We start from the raw sequence: 18,976 nt of genomic DNA on the forward strand, positions 1-18,976 counted from the left end.
AAGAATGTAAGAACAAATATTTAAGTATATACAAGATGGGAAAAAACAAAACAAAAATTTAGTCGTGTTAACAAACCATAAGGAGTGTCAGGTTAGCCCAGCACCGTCCTGGCTCACAATTACAAATACAGTCCCTGACAAAAGTCTTGTCGATTGTGTACAAATTGACCTGAAGTGCCGCTGAAATATATTTCTAATCAAGATTTTTACAAAAATGGCTCATTTAATCCCAACAGCTTTTGTAATAATTTTCAGTGCAAAACGAAACTGTCCAAAAAGTATTCTAATATTCACAGCTTGGTAAAGCCCATTGAGTCAATTTTTGCAAAGGCATAAGTGTTGTCGCCTTGTCATATGAGCTTCACCTGTGACTAAAAATGGATCAATTAGGTCTCAGGTGTGTATAAAAACAACCCCAGTACACTCGACACTTCATCACCTAACTGCAACAGACCCTCTGCAAACATGCCTAAATTCACCCTGAGACTAAAGTTTTGATATTATCAAGAGGCTGAAGACCAGATCCCCCAGGGATTGATGAGATCCGTCCAGAAATGCTGAAAGCTCTGGTGTGGAGGGGCTGTCTTGGTTGACACCCTCTTCAACATTGCGTGGGTCTGGGACGGTGCCTAAAGTATGGCAGACCGGGGGGTGGTTCCCCTCTTCAAAAAGGGGGACCGAGGGTGTGTGCCAACTACAGGGGTATCACACTTCTCAGCCTCCCTGGTAAAGTCTACTCCAAGGTACTGGAAAGGAGGTTCGGTCGCCGATAGTCGAACCTCGGTTGAAGAGGAACAATGCGGATTCCGTCCTGTGCCGTGGAACAACGGATCAGATCTTTACTCTCGCAAGGACCTGAGGGGGCCTGGGAGTATGCCCAACCAGTCTACATGTGTTTGTGGATCTGGAGAAGGCGTATGACCGGTTCCCCCGGAGAATTGTGGAGGTGCTGCGGAATATGGGTGAGGGGTCCCTTCTTAGCAATCCAATCTCTGTATGACCAAAGCGGAGCTGTGTCCGGTTCTCGGCAGTAAGTCGGACTCGTTCCAGTGAGGGTTGGCCTCCGCCAGGGCTGCGCTTTGTCCCCAATCCTGTTTGTAATTATATGGACAGGTATCTGAGGCGTAGTCTGGGGGAGGGGTTGCAGTTCGGTGGGCTCGGGATCCCATCGCTGCTTTTGGCAGATGATGTGGTCCTGATGGCATCATCGGCCTGTGACCTTCAGCATCACTGATCGGTTTGCAGCCGAGTGTGAAGCGGCTGGAATGAGGATCAGCACCTCTAAATCTGAGGCCATGGTTCTCAGCGGAAACCGATGGAGTGTCTCTCTCCGGGTAGGGATAGTCCTTACCTCAATGTAAGGAGTTTAAGTCACTTGGGGTCTTGTTCGCGAGTGAGGGGACCATGGAGCGTGGAGATTGGTCGGAGAATCGGAGCAGCTGGTGCGTATTACTATCTGTTTATCGCACCGTTGTGACGAAAAAGGCTGAGCCGAAGGCAAAGCTCTCGATCTACCGGCAATTTTCGTTCCTACCCTCACCTATGGTCAAAGGCTGGGTCATGACCGAAAGAACGAGATCAAGGGTACAAGCGGCCGAAATGGGTTTCCTCAGGAGGGTGGCTGGCGTCTCCTTAGAGATAGGGTGAGAAGCTCAGTCATCCGAGAGAGCTCGGAGTAGAGCCCTGCTCCTTCGCGTTGAAAGGGCCAGTTGAGGTGGTTTGGGCATCTGGTAAGGATGCCTCCTGGCGCCTCCCTGAGAGGTATTCCAGGCACGTCCAACTGGAGGAGACCTCGGGGAAGACCCGGACTAGGTGGAGAGATTTAATCTCCAACCTGGCCTGGGAACGCCCTCGGAGCTAGTTGATTGGCTCGGGAAAGGGAAGTTGGGGGTCCCTACTGGAGCTGCTGCCCCCAGTACCTGATAAGCGGATGAAGATGGTGATGATGGGATGAAGACCAGATCCACTGCTGATGTGCAGACACCTCAATGTATCTCAGCGTCAAGTACAGGGATTAAAAACACATTTGAAGACACTGGAGATGTTTTTGACAAGCCCAGGTCAGGCAGACCCCGCAAGAAACTGCTCGAGACCGTTTGTTGGCTCGAAAATCCAAGCCAGCCCTTTTCTACTGCAGCAGAGCTCCACAAGACCTGGTCCCGCTGAGTCCTGTGTCACCCCAACAGTTTGTCATTCTGTCTTGATGGCCTCATGGTCAAATCAATGCCCAGAAGCCAGCACTAAACAAAAGACAATTGAAAAACCGTGGCATTTGCCAAGGCCCACAGCCTGCTAAAAGGATGGATGCTGGAGAAGTGGAAGAAAGTGATTTTCGATTAATCTTCTGTTGTTACACCACAGTTCCCGTAAATATTGCAGGAGACCTACTGGAGCCCGCATGGATCTAGATTCACCCAGAAAAACTGTGAAGTTTGGTGGCGAAAAAATCTGGTTGGGTTACATCCAGTATGGAGGTGTGCGAGAGATCTGCAGGGTGGAAGGCAACATCAATAGTCTCAAATACCAAGAATCTTAGCTACCTCTTACATTCCCAACCATAAAAAGGCCAAATTCTCTAGCAGGATGGTGCTCCATGCATACTTCCATCTCCACTTCAAAGTTCCTCAAGGCGAAGAAGATCAAGATGCTCCAGGATTGGCCGCCCCAGTCACCAGACATGAACATCATTGAGCATATGTGGGGTAGGATGAAGAGGAAGCATGGAAGACCAAACCAAAGAATTGATGACCTGTGGGAGCATGCAAGACTGCTTCCTAGCTATTCCTGATGACTTCATCAATACATTGTATGAATCCTGCCAACACCCGCATGGGTCCATTCTCAAGCTCATGGAAGTCATACAGATATTAAATTTGGATCCACAGCACCGCTATTATTTGCTGACATATTTTAGTATTTGTAGAAATTTGTTCATTTTCTATAAGGCGATCAAAAGCTTTTGTCTTGCCAAAATTTGACCTTTCTGTCATTTTAAATAATAAATCTTTTATTAGTGAAACTAATTTATTTCAGTGCATTGAACATCATTTGGGAGGGTTTTAGCTTTTCATATGGAGCTATTTTTCAACCAATGAGTAATTAAAAGTCGGTTAAAGAGGTGTGTCGCAAAATAGATAAGCGACAAGACTTTTGTCAGGGACTGTATATTATTGCATGTGCATTCTTTTTCTGATGTATAAGTATGAACAGTGAATGAGAACAGCCTGTCCAGTGACAAGGCCAGAGTCTGTCCTTCACAATGTCAGCTTTTACGAGAGAGTGTTTTCCATTTTAAACTGTAAAGGAATGACAGTTATGTTTCAGACAGCGTGTCAACATACCTTTTCATGTGTGTTTGTGTGTGTGTGTGAGTTTTTTCCATCAGTTTGACAAAGATAAATATAAACACTCAAAGACACACATGAAGATCTGTTTGGGTATGCAGTCAGTCATCAATCAAAAGAACATGTTCTCAGGAAAGACACGTGCATGCACACAATGTCGGCCCCACTTGTTTTAGGTTACACGTTTCTCCACACTAACAGGAAGACTTGGGTGATTGATAGGTTGTCACACTAAATGTGTTTCTCTAATGACTTTTCATAGAGTCAAAGGCTACTCTGGATGTATATGATCAAAAAATACTTTTACGAGACTTATCTGAACAAGCATGCAACTTTTGTAAGGGATTTCAATTCAATTCAATTCAATTCAATTTTATTTATAGTATCAATTCATAACGAGAGTTATCTCGAGACACTTTACAGATAGAGTAGGTCTAGACCATACTCCATAATTTACAAGGACCCAACAGTTCTAGTAGTTTCTTCCAGAGCAAGCAACAGTGCGACAGTGGCGAGGAAAAACTTCCTTTTAGGCAGAAACCTTGGACAGACCCAGGCTCTTGGTAGGCGGTGTCTGACGACCGGTTGGGGTTAAAATGAAGAGTGGCAATAACAGTAACAAAAAATAGTAGTTTGTAGTAGTTCTTTGTAGTAGTTCATGGCATAGCAGGGCACTTTTTTGTAGCCTATGTTTCTGTTTCCTGTTTTACTTTGGTAGTGTGGTTTTCTGTCTTGTCTTGTCTTGTTTTGCTTCCTTTCATTCAGTTTTCCCACCTTTGTGATTGTCTGATGTCTTTCACTTGTTCCCAGCCCTTGTGTCACCTGTCCCAGGTTTTACCTCGTTACCTCCTGTATTTAGTCTCTGTGTTTTGAGCGTTGTTTGGAATCCATCATGTTATTTTGGGTAATTACAATTGGGTAGTTAAAAAGAAAATTGATGTAGGTTGAGCCGAGGACAACATAAGGGTTAAAGCATTCAATATGTACTCCAACAGGGCAATGGAATTTTCCAGTCAACACGTCCCATAAAAAGCAGACAAGTATTAACACTCAGGGTGACCCTAAAATGTCAAATATTCAATGCTTTGATCGAAGGAGCCAGAATTGACTGCCAATCTCAGTCAATTATTTGCGCAGAGGTGTTATAAAATGAGGATCATGCCATTTTGGCCATATGGGGGTGCTCAATGTCTGATTTTACACCAGTTTTTCCCAAACCTTTTTTTAATTAATCTTCTACACCCTTGCAACACTTATACAATAAGACTCTAGTCTTTTTATTTCTGTGTCCTAATCGGTTGCATGTTTTCATACAAAAGGAACTTTCACACACAACCTTATCACAGCTGAATATTTCAGTCAACAATAGACAAGACTTGGCAAATATGATTTGACAGTGTAAATTCTTAGTCAAGTACACCCCTAATCGACACCATCGCAATCAATCGACCAACATGTCAGTAGCAGCAGGTCAACACATGGTGGCTTAAACATTAAGCTAAACAAAATAAATATACAACCATAATCTAACTTAAGGGAAGTAATAAATACATAAATGAAAGCATGGTGCTTCCCCAGGATTACAAGCACTGAATGTCACTGGTTGCTGCCATCAGCCGCATTTAAGGGCCTTATCGCAGAAAGAATACAAGTATCTGCGGGTTTTACATGGGGGTGGGGCAAGATATGGCCATCCTGATGGCATTAAAGAGAATACGCAAGAAAGAACATGGTGAGAATTACCTTTGATTCTCTTAGCTTTTGGACTACCTGTTACTTCCAGAGGGCGCTCAGGTCTAGTAACTGGACTTCAGTAATCTTAGCAGATCTAAACAATGAAACGTAGATTCAGGATGTCATGGAGAAATACTACACTACCCACAATAAATAAGCGTATCAGTGACGTCTCTGACTGGGGGAGCTTACTGTTCCGTGGAAGTGTTTACCGTACTCACGTAAGCCTGTAACCAGTCTTGTACCTTTGCCTTTTTTTCTGTTTTTGAAACGTTCTTTTTAGCTGAATCAAATGTTTTAGTCATGTTGTAGCTGGTTGGCTTGGTTCCAGAATAAACTGTCTATAAAGGCATTGATGAAATGTCAATGGAGATATTGAATGGGAGAAAATCAATTCTGTGATTACGCTCAATCACAGAGAACAAAATCACGTAAATGTCAATATGTACAAAACTGGAAAAAAGGTCAGGGCTATGCAGCATATGTCTGCATCTGACAAAAAAACAGGTGCACAAGATAGTGAAAACTAACTAAGTCACTCGTGTAGACAAATGTGATTTCTGAAAGAAAAACATAACCTGAGTGAACAGGTTGCAGACCTCTCTGGAGAGGCTTGTTTCTCTCAGGTCATCTGGGACAGGTCTACTTTCTGTCCCCAGAGTCAGAACTAAACAGGGTGAAGCAGCTTTCAGTTTCTATGCTCCTCATATCCGGAATAAACTCCCAGAAACCTGTAGATCCGCTGCTACTCTCAGTTCTTTTAAATCAAGGCTGAAGACCTTTCTTTTTGATGCTGCCTTTCTTTAAATGACTGCTCATTTCTTTAAATTTCTTATGCTGCACTGTAACTTTTATTCTTGTGTTTTATGTGTCTATTTTTTTTAACTGTCTATTCATGTGTTTTACCGGTTTTTAATGCTTCTATTTTTAACTGTTTTTACTTGTGTTTTATCTGTTTAACTGATTTTGTGTAAAGCACTTTGAATTGCCCTGTTGCTGAAATGTGCTATACAAATAAAGCTGCCTTGCCTTGCCTTGCCAGCAGACTGATCTACTGTACTGCCTACAACACATGCACATATACAGTATGCAGACACATACACACCAGTGCTGACAGTAACCTCGCAAAGCGTCTTATTGATGAATGATGAAAGAGACCCGTTACCTGGGTTGTAAATCATTGTGAATTATGCTGGGCCAGCTCAGTGATGACATATGAACATACTGTACATTGAGGGTTGTTTATGCATCTTTGATATGTGCATTCCATTACAACTAATATTTGTTATCATCGTGATATTCTTAATGTTCACAGAACATGTTTTTTGCAACTAATTTTGTCATTGATCCTGAGGCTGTTTTTGAAATCCCAATACCTTGATGAAATTAATCCAATAAGTGCTATCAAAAATTATACATTCATCCTTTGTCTATAATTGCTTATCCTTTGAGGCAATCCCAGCTGACATTGGGCGTAAGGGCTGACACATACACACAGACCATTCACAGTCACATTTACAGTGTGTGGTGCTACTTTAACTTAAGTAACAGATCTGAATACTTTAACCACAGGATCTGAGCCATAGACCATAATATTCCTCATGGTCCATCAGGACAATAGAGGTTAGATTCTGTAAGGTTTTTGAATAACTGTCTCATGTACTTTGCAGGTGGGTCAGCGCCTCTGGCAGCATCGGTGGACTACAGTCCCCACATTCCTCAGATAGGATGTTTCTGTGGGCAGGAAGCAAAGCAACCGATGGAAAAAGTGACCGCAGGTATTGAATACTGCCTTGCTCAGTTTGTTTCAACATTAATACAGATATGTTCTAGAAAAGGTGACATTTTCTGAAAAGTGTAAGTTTGCTGGACATAACAGGTTAAAATGTTAAAATGAGAAGTAGTTGACCCCATAGAAAACCATTGATGCAGTTAGATAATGTAACAAATGACAAATTCAGTTCAAGTTCAAGAGTCAGCGATGAGTGTGTGTGCTAATTGAAGTGCCAGTTAGTATGTCAGCAGTGACAAGAGTTTCAAATGTCAGTTGGAGTATTTTAGCTGTCAAGGCCAAAAGCAGTTAAACTGTCAGTTGAAGAGCAGAGATCAACACACTAAATTATTACTCTAAGTGTAGTGAAAGTGCAGTAAATTCAAAAGCTGGGTCAAGACAGTGTGTAATGACACACCTTTTTATAGTAATAAAACATTAGAAACAGTAAAAAAAGTAGATGATCTGAAATAAATCTAAAATTAGATACATATAATGCATGAATGTAAAAATAGATGAGTACAATTCTGATTAAAAGACATATTAAAAATAACAGTAGGCCAGTCTACAGAAGTTGGCTTCCAGAAGTGAAGACAAATGATTTAATTACCTGATGTCATGATGGATAATTATTGGCCGAAGGGTACACATTTAGTCTTGAGGATTGGCTTAGGAACATCTAGCAAAGGTCTATCATGAGGGTATTGTGTAGCATACTGGCTCAGAAGAAGGTAAAGGTCACGGTAAACATGTATACACATACCTGTGTTAGAGTCTGTGGTAGCCAGTGCAAGAATCACCATCATTATTGCATAGTGATGCCATAATGATTTTACCTAAAACTTCATTAACTTGAACAAAGCAGACTGGGGTGTTATGACTCCCCATGACCCTATTATATAAGGCTTAGCTGCTTTAAAATTAATGAATCTAATATGAAGGAGGCAGAGACGGTTCAATCACACACACTATAGTTCTGAATATTCTGAGATTCTCAGGTCTCAGCTCACAGTTTCCTATTTCGTGGACCCCGCAAACAAGTGGGCAGTGCAAGGACTAGGACTAAAGGCAGATATTACATTGATAGACAGTTAAAGGACACGACAGAGTGTGTCCTGTTGCTCAGCTTACCCTCCATGAATGATAAAATGCTTTACCATCATTTGATGATTTACATATTTTGTTTTAAGGAGATTGCATTTTACACTATAGAAGGTCTAGACATGTGTGCAATGTTGACTGTAAAACCTTTTGAACTGCTAAAGGACATCTGACACGTTAACCTTTTTTAGTTCCAACTACCAGAAGTCCCGGGAATACGATGTCCTGGACAAGAGGAAGACCATGACAGCTCTTAGGGCAGGAGAAGACAGAGCCATACTGCTGGGCCTCAGCATGGTCGTCTTCTCTGTCATGATGTACTTTGTCCTGGGAATCACCATACTGCGCTCTTACTCGGACAGGTAATGACAAGTCACAAGGTCAGTCGATATCGACGACGTTCCACTTCCAGGATTGTTCAGGATCCAACAGATATTCCGCCAGATGTCCAACACCTTCCACTTTTCTTCTTTTAATTTTAAACTCTGATGGATTTCTGAGGACTATGGTTAACTGCTCCTCAGATTGCTGCAGGGTAAATCCAGACAGCTAGCTAGACTGTCTGTTGAATCTGAGTTTTCTGTTGCACTAAAACTACATTTGAACGTAAAAATGTTCCACCACAAAGTTCCTTCCTGAGGCTATTTAGCAGAGACACTGTCATTGTGTCCGCCACTGCCCAAGGCAATGGTGATTGGTTTGAAGAAATGCCAATGGCCCAATCCCAAAGTGAGCTCTGAGGACTAAGGGCTAAAGACTCTCAGACTTATTTGATCTCAGGTGCTAAGTAAGTGAGTGAGTGTGTAATATCATGTTTTCAAAAGCATCACTTTCATCAAATTCTATGTGACATACAGTATTTCCAGTATGTTACGTAGTTCCAGTACGAGAGAAGATACGCCTTTATTGTCTCCTATAGGAGAAATTTGTCTTGGGCATTCGATAACAAATGGCAACACATACACACACAATAAGCTTACAGTTAACCAACACAGAACATAATCATACATTGTGTCATCCAATGCTTCAGTGGACCTTTAACAACCACACACAATTCCCCCCATCTTCCCTCACATTCACAGAAGAGAACCCACAGCACATCCTTCCCCTCATATTGCACTTAATGTCAATGATTGCACATTTCCCGTTAACTCATTTAGAAAACAGAAACTGACTTAATTGTCATGGTTAGTTTTGCATTATTATCTGCATAGTCAAACTCTGACTAACAACTAAAATCAATGAAGGTATGTTTGTTGCATGCATTGAAAAGAATTGTTCTTTCTCTACAGCGTGTGGACTAGTGAGGCTAGCTGCACTATCGTGAACTCCACCATCGTGGGCGATGTCAACTGTTCATACAGCTGTGGAGCAGAGTGCAGGAAGAGTTCCCGTTACCCCTGTCTTCAGGTCTACGTGAGCCTCAACTCCACAGGAAAGGTGCTACGACTGTTGCACAACGAGGAGACGCAGGACAGCAACCCTGAGGTCTGGACTGTGAACAGTCAAAAGACTTCTGTAACGTTAAGAACACCTGGACTACCACACACGAGCCAGCTGTATACAAATAAACCATGTCTTTTTTTCCTTCTTTCCTTCAGTGCTTCTACTTCCCAAAGTGTCGTAAGGACTATGCAGCCACGCATGTGATCATTCAGAACATTTCTGAGCGCCTCAGGTCTCAGCACACAGTTCAGTGTTTTGTGGACCCTACAGACAGAATTGACAGTGCCATCCTGACACAGATCTACGGTCGGGTCGCCGTCTTCCACTCCCTGTTCTGGCCAACCTGCACCTTGATTGTAGGAACCATTATTATTGCCATGGTGAAGCTGACCCAGTATCTGTCCATCGTGTGCGAGCGACAAAGCCGTATTAAGAAGTGAAGGAAGTTCAAAAGGAAGTTCCTGTTGTATGGACATGGGGACAACTGAACCAGCTTCATGGGGACCAGACAGAAAGACAAGAGGAAAAAGCTGTTTCACTCCCAGAAGTGGTCTGTCTGTGATAGCTGGAATGTTGGGATTCAAAGCTATGCATCAGTGACAATCTAAAAGCAGCTAAAACGAGAAGCATATACTTTTGAGACAGTGTGTAGCAAGTGTATTTCCAACAAATGTTGAATGTATTTCTTCTACATTTAGTTAAAAGAATGGTGACTCATTCTGTCAGGTGGGATATATCTATCAGAATGGACTATTTACTCTATGAATTGATTTTATAGTAGGGTAGCTCATTGTCAGGTATGACATATCTATCAGGACTACTTACTCTATAAACGTAATTAAGTTTGGTAGCTCATTCTGTGCTGTAGAATGAATCTATCAGAATGGACAACTCACTCTATCTATCTATCTATCTATCTGACTACTCTGAAAATGTAAATAAAAGTAGACCATCAGAATGCTCTACTTCAACCATAAATGTAGTCAAAAGTAAGGTAGCTTATTGTAAAATATATATCAGAATGGACTACTTTATTAAGGTAGGAACTATCTATCAAAATAGATCACTTCCACTTGTTTTTGAAAGTAGGGTAGTTCATTCTGTCTGGTAGTTAATATCTTTAAGAATAGACTTTTTACTCTATAAAATGTAGTTTAAAGTTGTGTAGCTCATTCTGTCAGTAGGAAATATATATGAATGTACTAACTATACTATGAATGTAGTTACAAGTATCGTGGCTCAGTCTGTCAGGTGGGAAATATGTATCAGAATGAACAAATTACTCTACAGCCGTTTCTCCCAGTCAAGGAAGGATCCTCCGAAGCCTGAATTTTGACAATACTATGTCATCAAAAGACTGTTCCAATGTCAAGGGTCCTCCGAATTCCACCAAGGGTGGGTTCTGGCAAGATGGCGGATTGAGCAGTCGTGATTTTCCAAGCTCTTCACAAGTAGTCCCAAATTATAGTTAGAAGTAGTTGAATGTCCACTCTGAAGTGTGAAAATAGATGCAAAACGTGTCATTAAACATGCAACACTTAAAATAGATCCCGAAGGAAAGAAATCCTTGCCTAACATCGAAAGAATTTGAAAATGTGCTTGAAGAGGAGCATGACTATGCTATGGATGTATCACTGCTAAATAAAAAGGACCACTGTGGCAATGATTCCATGCCACCAACGCCTACCAAGCAACTTGTGGGAAAGAAGGCCAAGTCAACTGAAGTCGCTGAGAGGGATGACGTTTCTAATAAGACTATTTTTGAGGCGATACTGGCCCTGGAAAAGCGAGTGGATGTGCTGCTAGCCGAGTTAAGAGAGCCAACAAAGCAGCGCCATGAATGCTAGCTTAGCAAAGACCGTCCAGTTCGACAGGGTGGTACTGACGGAATGTAAAAAGAAAGTATGAGATCTGGAGAAACAAAACGACCATCTTTGCAAAGAGAATAATAAGATTAGGAGAGTGTCAAAGAACAATAAAGGTACAGGGTGAGGTGGTGCCTCTAGAAAAATTGTTCGGAAGAGAAAAATGGCAGACATATACGTACACAGTTCACCCACATCCTGGTTCATGATTGCTCCAGATATGGGGTCAAAGCTAGAAGATGCTGTCATGAATCCCGCCTCCTGGGTTTGTTTTCTGCCTGAGTTCCTGTTTTCCACTTTTGAGTCTGTTTTCCATGAGTTCCTGTCTGGTTGCCTGGTGACGAAGCAAGGTGGGAGAATCTGCAACCACCCACACCTGTGTTTCATCTGCAATCTGCATATCTGGTCATGATCATCACCGCTCCACCATGTAAGCAGTGTACTGACATCCATTCCCTGCCGGATCATTAGCCTTACCAGGATGTTTGCCAGTGTATCAGTTAATCAGTTTAGAAAGCTTGCTCTGCTGCTTGTGCTATTGTGCCTGTTAATCTGCCTCCTGTTCTTCTGTCTGCAGTTTCTGTCACCTGGGACATTCCCTACACATCCACCTGGCTGTCTGCTTCACCAGCGTTATCGGATCTTCACTAACTTCCATCCGACTCGCTTTCATCCACTGCTCCGCCATCTGGACTCACCTGTTTCCACACACACTATTCAAATAAATACCCACGTTGTTCATTCTACTTACCTTGTCCTGGTCTACTTTTGGGTTCCTGTTCTAGTGAATCGTGACAGAAGCAGTGGACATTGTCCACAGAGTTGGAATAAAAAGATTGACAAAAAGATCAGGCATATCATCGTTCTCTTCACTAAAAGATGAGTGAAGGAAGAAATCTGGCAGTGGACCAAAAACTCTTCGGTCTGTGAAGAGAACGGCATCCGTTTTGCCGAGGTTCTGCCACGGGAGGATTGGGAAGAAAGACGGAGGTAATAGAACAAGCAAGGCGGTCCGGGAAACTTGTATGGATGCATCGGCGGTTTGGAGACAACGGGAAGACGAGGGAACACGGTCTGTTTATGGTATAAAGCAGTGGAAACTTTTGGAGGGACAAAACTTTCCCTAAAGCCTATAGTTTTTCCTGGTCTCAGTGGCTTAACAACTGTTAAACTAGCAGTTGTTTGTTTTCTCATTTCTGGTGTTCACATTAAATGAGAATCTGTTTTGGTTCTTTGAATGTTTTGTAAAGGGCAAACATCTCACAGTTTGTTTTTACAAGAGACTCCTTCTTCTGAAGCTGATGTAGCTTTTTGGACTAATCAATGGGTGGAAAAAATCTTATTTAGTCATGGTTCTAACTGATTTGGATCTGTGGCGATATGCTTAAAGTTACCTGAATGACTCATCGATCCGATGGAGACGGACATTATTTGATGGTAATAATGAATGTGGAAAGTTCATTCTTTATAATTACCAATTTTTATGGTTATGATGGTCAAATCAAAAATACTGATGGAAAGTATCTCAAATGTGATTTCAGAGTTAAAAGTGCTGTACCCTACCGATTACATATTGGCAGGAGCTGACTGGAATATGGCACCAGATGAATGGGATGATAGAATGCCTCCCAGACTAAGGAAAGCAAAGCAGAATGATATATAGAAACTTTTATAATAGACAACAATTTGATTGATGCATGGAGACTCCTTAATCCTTGGGTTTACACATTTTCATGGTTTAAGCCTAATGGAGAAAGTAAATCTAGGATTGATTACTGGTTGGTAAGCGATACCTTTCTGACTTATGTTAAACAAACTCAAATTTCTGAAGAGCCACTTTCTGATCATTGTTTCATAGATCTACTACTTTTAGAACCCACAGTGAGAGTAACCAAAAAACATATTGGAAGTTAAGTTGTAAAATGTTACAAAAGGAGGAAAATTGCATGAAGGTTAGGGAAATTATAATAAAAAATGAAAAGGATGATTCAATTCAAGGTTATATTGGTACATTTAAGATTAGAGAAATCCCAATACATTTTTGCGAGGGATTAAAAAGGGAAAAAGACTATTAAAGTAATTTGTTGTGGGAAATTAACCAGTGTTGTAGTAATTTGGACCTAAATTATCAAGGGAAAAACAAGTTATTGGAGTTACAAGTCGATTAGATGAACTTTATCTTGAAAAAGCACAGGGGACATTTATAAGGTCAAATTATTGAGGCATGTGAAAAGAACTAAATTACTAGTTTAAATATGAATGGGGTAGAAAGCATAGATTTGAGAAGTATAGGTAAGGAAATGTTCTCATTTTACTCCAAATTGTACTCAAATTATTTTGGGATAGAGACTGATTATTTGTTTGATAAAATCAAACATGCCATCCCATGCATTGGTGATCCCTTTAAAGACATTTAAGAGTCAGCTCTGAGACTTGAGGAGTTGGATTCAGTTAAAAACATAAAAAGAACACAACAGAAAGAGTGACGTCCACAGCTTACAAATAATACATGCAGAAAACAGACATTAACAAACACATATTGTACATAAACAGACACCCACACAGACAGACACAAGACAAGGGACCAATCACATGTGCAAACAGAAGTAGAGGCTGCAGCACAAATTTACATCCAAGATTTCAAGGACTCCGCTATGTTGAGCCAAGTGTCCAAAGTCTTTCCTGAGAGTTCCATATATATGACATCCAAAAAAGAAAAGTATGCATGTACAAGAAGACGGTGGTTTCCAACGGTTTCCAATAATTTTCTTAGCAGCTGTAAGTCCAGCAACACAGCATGTTTTTTTAAGTGTTAGAGAGCTGAAAGGCTGACAGATTATTCAGATTTAAGACATTGACAGTAACGGGTACACTAGCTTTAATCAAAGCAGAAATTTTGTGTGCAATATTGTTCCAGAACTGACCAACAGGAGAACAGTCCCAGAACATGTGAAGATATGTACCTTTAACTTTTATTGGGCAGTTCATTATTTTAATGTGATGCATTTTCCCAGGGGTAAGATATGTCCCATGAATGAAATTGTAGTGACTCTGCTAATAGTCTGGATTGCGTGATACTTCTGGAATGCTAGACTATACAGCATCCCAGTTGAGATCAATACTCAGGCCTGGGCAAGTGCATGCCCAGATCTTCTCAATAGGAAGGGCAGAGTGGCCAGCTATCACTAAGAACTGATAAATACCACAGTTTTTAGGCTGCATAGTAAATAACTTCCGAACAGGATGAATGGGCAAAGGCCTCTGCCAGGAGACACCGTATGCCTTAAGTGAAAAAAAGAGGAACATGGTAGATTGAACGCGTTTTGTAAGTCAGAGAAGGGTAACAAGCCAACCACGCTAAAAATGTCTCCCAGACAATGAACTTCACTTTGTTCCCATTGTTGGGCTGTTATCGGATTCCGACCAATCAGGAGTGTTGTACTATTGAATAATGGGGAAAAGGTTGTGCCAGTTACAAGCTACATGGCAGCATGTTTCAGCTAATCTCCGAGTTTTTATAAGATGAGAGATGATGGGGCCAAAGTGTAGTTGGCACTGTTTGATAGAAACACTGGCAAAAAGAACATTATGGAGTGACCAAGGCTCTGTCATAAGATTTTCTAAGGTACACCTGCAAACAAACACATCTGGGTTATACCACGTAAGGAGGGACTTCAACACAAAGGACCAGAAATAATGTTTGAAGTTGAGAACTGAGAGGCCACCATACTCCTTCCTCCTCTGTAGAGTAGACATCTTGAGTTCCCTTTCCAGATAAATATAGATATCACTGATTGTAATTTACGCCAGTAGCCAGCAGGATGGGCGAGAGGCAGCATAGAGCTCACAAAATGAATCCTGGGTAAAACATTCATTTTAACCACTGAGACACAAGCTTGAGTCAACATAGCCTATCAATTTTTCCATATCTTTCAAACGCTGTTCAGAGCAATTTAATATTACATGATTACAATCCCTGTGCAATATAGATGTGCTGTATTTATATAGCGCTTTTCTAGTCTTGACGACTACTAAAAGCGCTTTTACATCTACAGGAAACATTCACCATTCACACACATTCACACACTGTGGCCGAGGCTGCCGTACAAGGTGCCACCTGCTCATCAGATAAACATTCACACACATTCACACTCCGATGCGCAGCACCGGGGGCAACTCGGGGTTCAGTGTCTTGCCCAAGGACACTGCGACGTGGGACTGCAGGGCCAGGGATCGAAACACCAACCTTCCGATTGGCGGGCAAATATAGAGGTCAAGTCAGGAGTTGAATACTTGGGAATTGTTATTTCCAAGAATAAGACAGCTTCGGACAAAATGAATATATGGAACAATTGTAAACAAGTGTAAAACAATCTTAAATAGGTGGCTGCAGAAAGATATCACAATTTCCTTTATTATCCGAAATGGACAGCTTATCCAGACTTATTTTACCGGTCTTCTCTTTACCCATCTCTACAAGTATGATCAAAGTCATAAACAAGGTCAATTTTAACTTAATACGGAGAAACAAATTTCAGTAAATAAGGAAAATTAACATGGTTGAAAACTCTGACAATGGAGGTGCGAATGCGATTGATTTTGATAATGGCGTCTTGACATTGAAATGGTGAAAAACTTTTATAACAGGCCTTTAGGTTTATTGTCCCCAATTTGAAATGTATAAATGGATGACATGGGGGGGGGAAGCAATTCATTACCAGTCAAACTGCTTTCCATCAGCAGGTCCTTCTCTATTGGAAGTTAATCTACAAACATCCTTTTACACCTCATAATACCCAAGTTTGGAATAATAGATACATATTGATAAGCAGAAAATCTGTGCACATGGTTGAATGGAAATCCAGGGGAATCTGGGCAATAGCTCATTTTATGGATGGTAATGGTATTGTGTTACAGCACGAGGAGTTTTGGGAGAAATATCAATTTCAATGCAACGTCAAGTATTATTATAGATGGTTAAAAGCTATACCAGAGTCTCTAAAATCAACATTAGGTACTCCAAAGTGTGGTCTGAGGCAGCTCTGCATTGAATGAATTGATTTCTGTGACTATAAGTGTACCAACAAAGTTTTTAGAAATATTCTATTAAAAGATTATACAGTATATTAGATATTATTCTAATCCAGTAAGAAGAAAATATATATGTTGAAAGAATTTGGTGATGGAGAGGTTAAGAAAATAAGGAAAGGTTATGTCTCATTTCCTCTCCTTCCAAAGGTAAAAGAACATTTTAGATGAAATCTAGCCAACAAATGAATGCTTAAGACTGAGATTCAATTCTAATCCATATAATTGTGTTTTTTGTGAAAAGGAAATTGAGAATGGAGAACATGTAGGCTATTTTTTCTGTGTGAGTCGGTGCAGTCTTAATAGCGAGATCTGCAGAGCCGGCTATAGACCAGAGAAATTGAAATGCCACCTCTGACAGTGAAGAATATAAAGTTTGGTGTTATTGTTGAAGATAAGAAGGTAGATTTTGTTCTCAGCAATTTGGTAAAACATTTTACACATACACATGTAGATATTTTAAGACCAACCCCTCCATCCATTATAAGAATGAGTTGCGTATGATATTGTGTGTGTGTTGTTGAAATGGGTTAACGGTTGAAAAAAAAAGCCTTTGAATTGATTTGTTTACTTGAAACTCATCTCAGTTTGAGATAGTCTGTTCTGTTTATTTTCTCTTATTTTATTTTCTTCTTTATGTGACTTTGTTATAAGCTCCTAGGTTTTTGATTGTATACTCCACCAGAGGAAAAAGCTCTATTTTTGAAATGGATTTGTACATATGCCTTGTTTGTTTGTATCTGTATTCTGAATAAATAAATTTAAAAAAAATAAAAATTTAAAAATTCCACCAAGGATTGGCTTGCTTTTCGGAGACTGTTTACATATTGAATATTAATATACAGTCTATGCTTGCTGTGGAAGAATGTGCTCGACTAAACTCCGCGTGGCGCTGTAGACAACCCCGCTGTTTCGTGTTGCGGTGTCTGTGGAATAGTACTTCCGGTGTACGTTCCAGGGGCAATTTTGTGAATTTAGTAACACATAAACCGAGTTGACTGATATCTGGACTATTCATTAAAGTGCAGCGGGTTTGCTGTAACTGAAGCCAAACATGGATATCCCAAATCCCCCTGAAGGTAAGCATTACCGTTAACGTGGCGCCACAGCGTTGTGTTATTGTAATTCTACGTTAGCTAGCATCATGCTACCTGGCGCTACTGCTCAACACAATGCTGTTATACCGCTGCTTTTAGTATTTCGGCCACAGGTTTTAGCTAGCGAGCTACACCAGGTTTTTGTGTACACAGTTGCACCAATGTTAATCAGTATGACTAATAATTGTTATTATAATAATAATAATAACAATAATTGTAGTAGTTTTGTAACGTTGACAGTTAGCGTTAGCTAAGTAGCTAACGTTAGCTAGTCGTTACACATGTTATTAAGTTGGCTTCCTTTCACGGCTAAAGTCATCCAAGGTTGAAATTAGCTTTTCCCCTGTAAGTTTAAACGTTAGTCAAGTAACCAAGCTAATGCAAAAGGGTAATTTTCAACTTCCATTGCAGACAATTTATGGATTAGGATCCCTCTCTCCTAGGGCTACTCCACTACTAGCTAGCTCTATCTGTAAATAAAACAGGGCATCGTTATATATCATCATCATCATCATCACTTTATTTATAAAGCGCTTTCACATCAGCAATAGCTGAACAAAGTGCTGTACATGAAGGCAGCAAACACATATAAAAATAACAGTCACAATATCATAAAAATAATAAACTGGGGGTGAAGATCTACCCAATAACACTATATAAAAACAGATAAGATCAAGTCTCAGTTTGGGTTGAAAGCCAAAGTGTAGAAATGAGTTTTAAGAAGAGTTTTAAAAATCGGTATTGAGGAAGCCTGACGAATGGTCAAAGGTAAATATTTAATATAATATAATATATATTTAATATAAATTTGATAGATGAGTGTACACTGTTGATTATGTATGGATATTTGGCAAGAATGTTAACTGTAAAGGCACAAGATTAACTGACAATGCCGATTAGAATATAGCCCTTGTTTGTGTCTCTTCTGAAAGATGAATACCCAGGCAGCAATCTTTAAAAAAGGAAAACAAAATTGTAACTGTAAATTTAGCTAACGAGCGTACACTTACTACTGACTGTTTTAAAGACATTTCCAGGGTTCTCAAAGACTCTTCTAACTACCTGGATGAAATGAAGAAATACTGTCTGCTGCAGAGTAACAGGTTTTTCAAACGGTTTCCCAAATGTGTTTCCTCAAGTGAAATATTTCCCTGCTCAATTTGAACAATGTGAACCTAAATTAAAAAATATTAATAATTATAGTTGTAAATATTGATGTTGCTTCACATTGTATATTGATCTACTGTATTAAAAAAGAGCAAGGACCTATTCCACTATGCAGAAAGCTCCTGTATGGGGAAACCGAGTCAATACTTTTTGTCTATCTTGCAGTAGATGGGATTCTTCTTTCATTCAGATTGGTACAAAAGTCATTAAGGATTCAGGAATCACCTACAAAACAGAGGAAAATGTAGGTGAACAATTATTATTTCAAAGATCAAAGGATATTTGTCTTTCTGGAAAACTGCGTAGCTCTGTAACTGGAATATTAGATTAGATTAGATTCAACTTTATTGTCATTACACATGT

The 18,976-nt window shown here is 40.3% G+C and overlaps 2 protein-coding genes and 1 long non-coding RNA gene across 8 annotated transcripts in view; all 3 read left to right on the forward strand.

Moving 5' to 3' along the window:
- The window catches only part of LOC116695652 (calcium-activated potassium channel subunit beta-2), a 36,307-nt gene extending 26,014 nt beyond the window's left edge, over nucleotides 1-10,293 (forward strand). For both annotated transcript variants that reach the window (XM_032526074.1, XM_032526073.1), the window contains exons 2-5: nucleotides 6,749-6,856; nucleotides 8,142-8,312; nucleotides 9,243-9,438; nucleotides 9,552-10,293. In XM_032526074.1, the coding sequence (XP_032381965.1) occupies nucleotides 6,807-6,856; nucleotides 8,142-8,312; nucleotides 9,243-9,438; nucleotides 9,552-9,836 (702 nt within the window). In that variant the 5' untranslated portion in view covers nucleotides 6,749-6,806 and the 3' untranslated portion in view covers nucleotides 9,837-10,293. The remainder of the gene's footprint in view (nucleotides 1-6,748; nucleotides 6,857-8,141; nucleotides 8,313-9,242; nucleotides 9,439-9,551) is intronic.
- LOC116695664 (uncharacterized) overlaps nucleotides 1-18,976 on the forward strand; it is an 813,105-nt gene that overhangs the window by 160,188 nt on the left and 633,941 nt on the right. The window lies entirely within an intron of this gene.
- Nucleotides 17,248-18,976, forward strand: part of cherp (calcium homeostasis endoplasmic reticulum protein) — a 25,181-nt gene continuing 23,452 nt past the window's right edge. For 3 of the 5 annotated variants that reach the window (XM_032525981.1, XM_032525982.1, XM_032525983.1), the window contains exon 1: nucleotides 17,248-17,428. In XM_032525981.1, the coding sequence (XP_032381872.1) occupies nucleotides 17,404-17,428 (25 nt within the window). In that variant the 5' untranslated portion in view covers nucleotides 17,248-17,403. The remainder of the gene's footprint in view (nucleotides 17,429-18,976) is intronic. The other 2 variants (XM_032525984.1, XM_032525985.1) reach the window with 1 other exon arrangement.

This window comes from Etheostoma spectabile, chromosome 9 (assembly GCF_008692095.1).
Source record: "Etheostoma spectabile isolate EspeVRDwgs_2016 chromosome 9, UIUC_Espe_1.0, whole genome shotgun sequence".
Taxonomy (NCBI): Eukaryota; Metazoa; Chordata; class Actinopteri; order Perciformes; family Percidae; genus Etheostoma; species Etheostoma spectabile.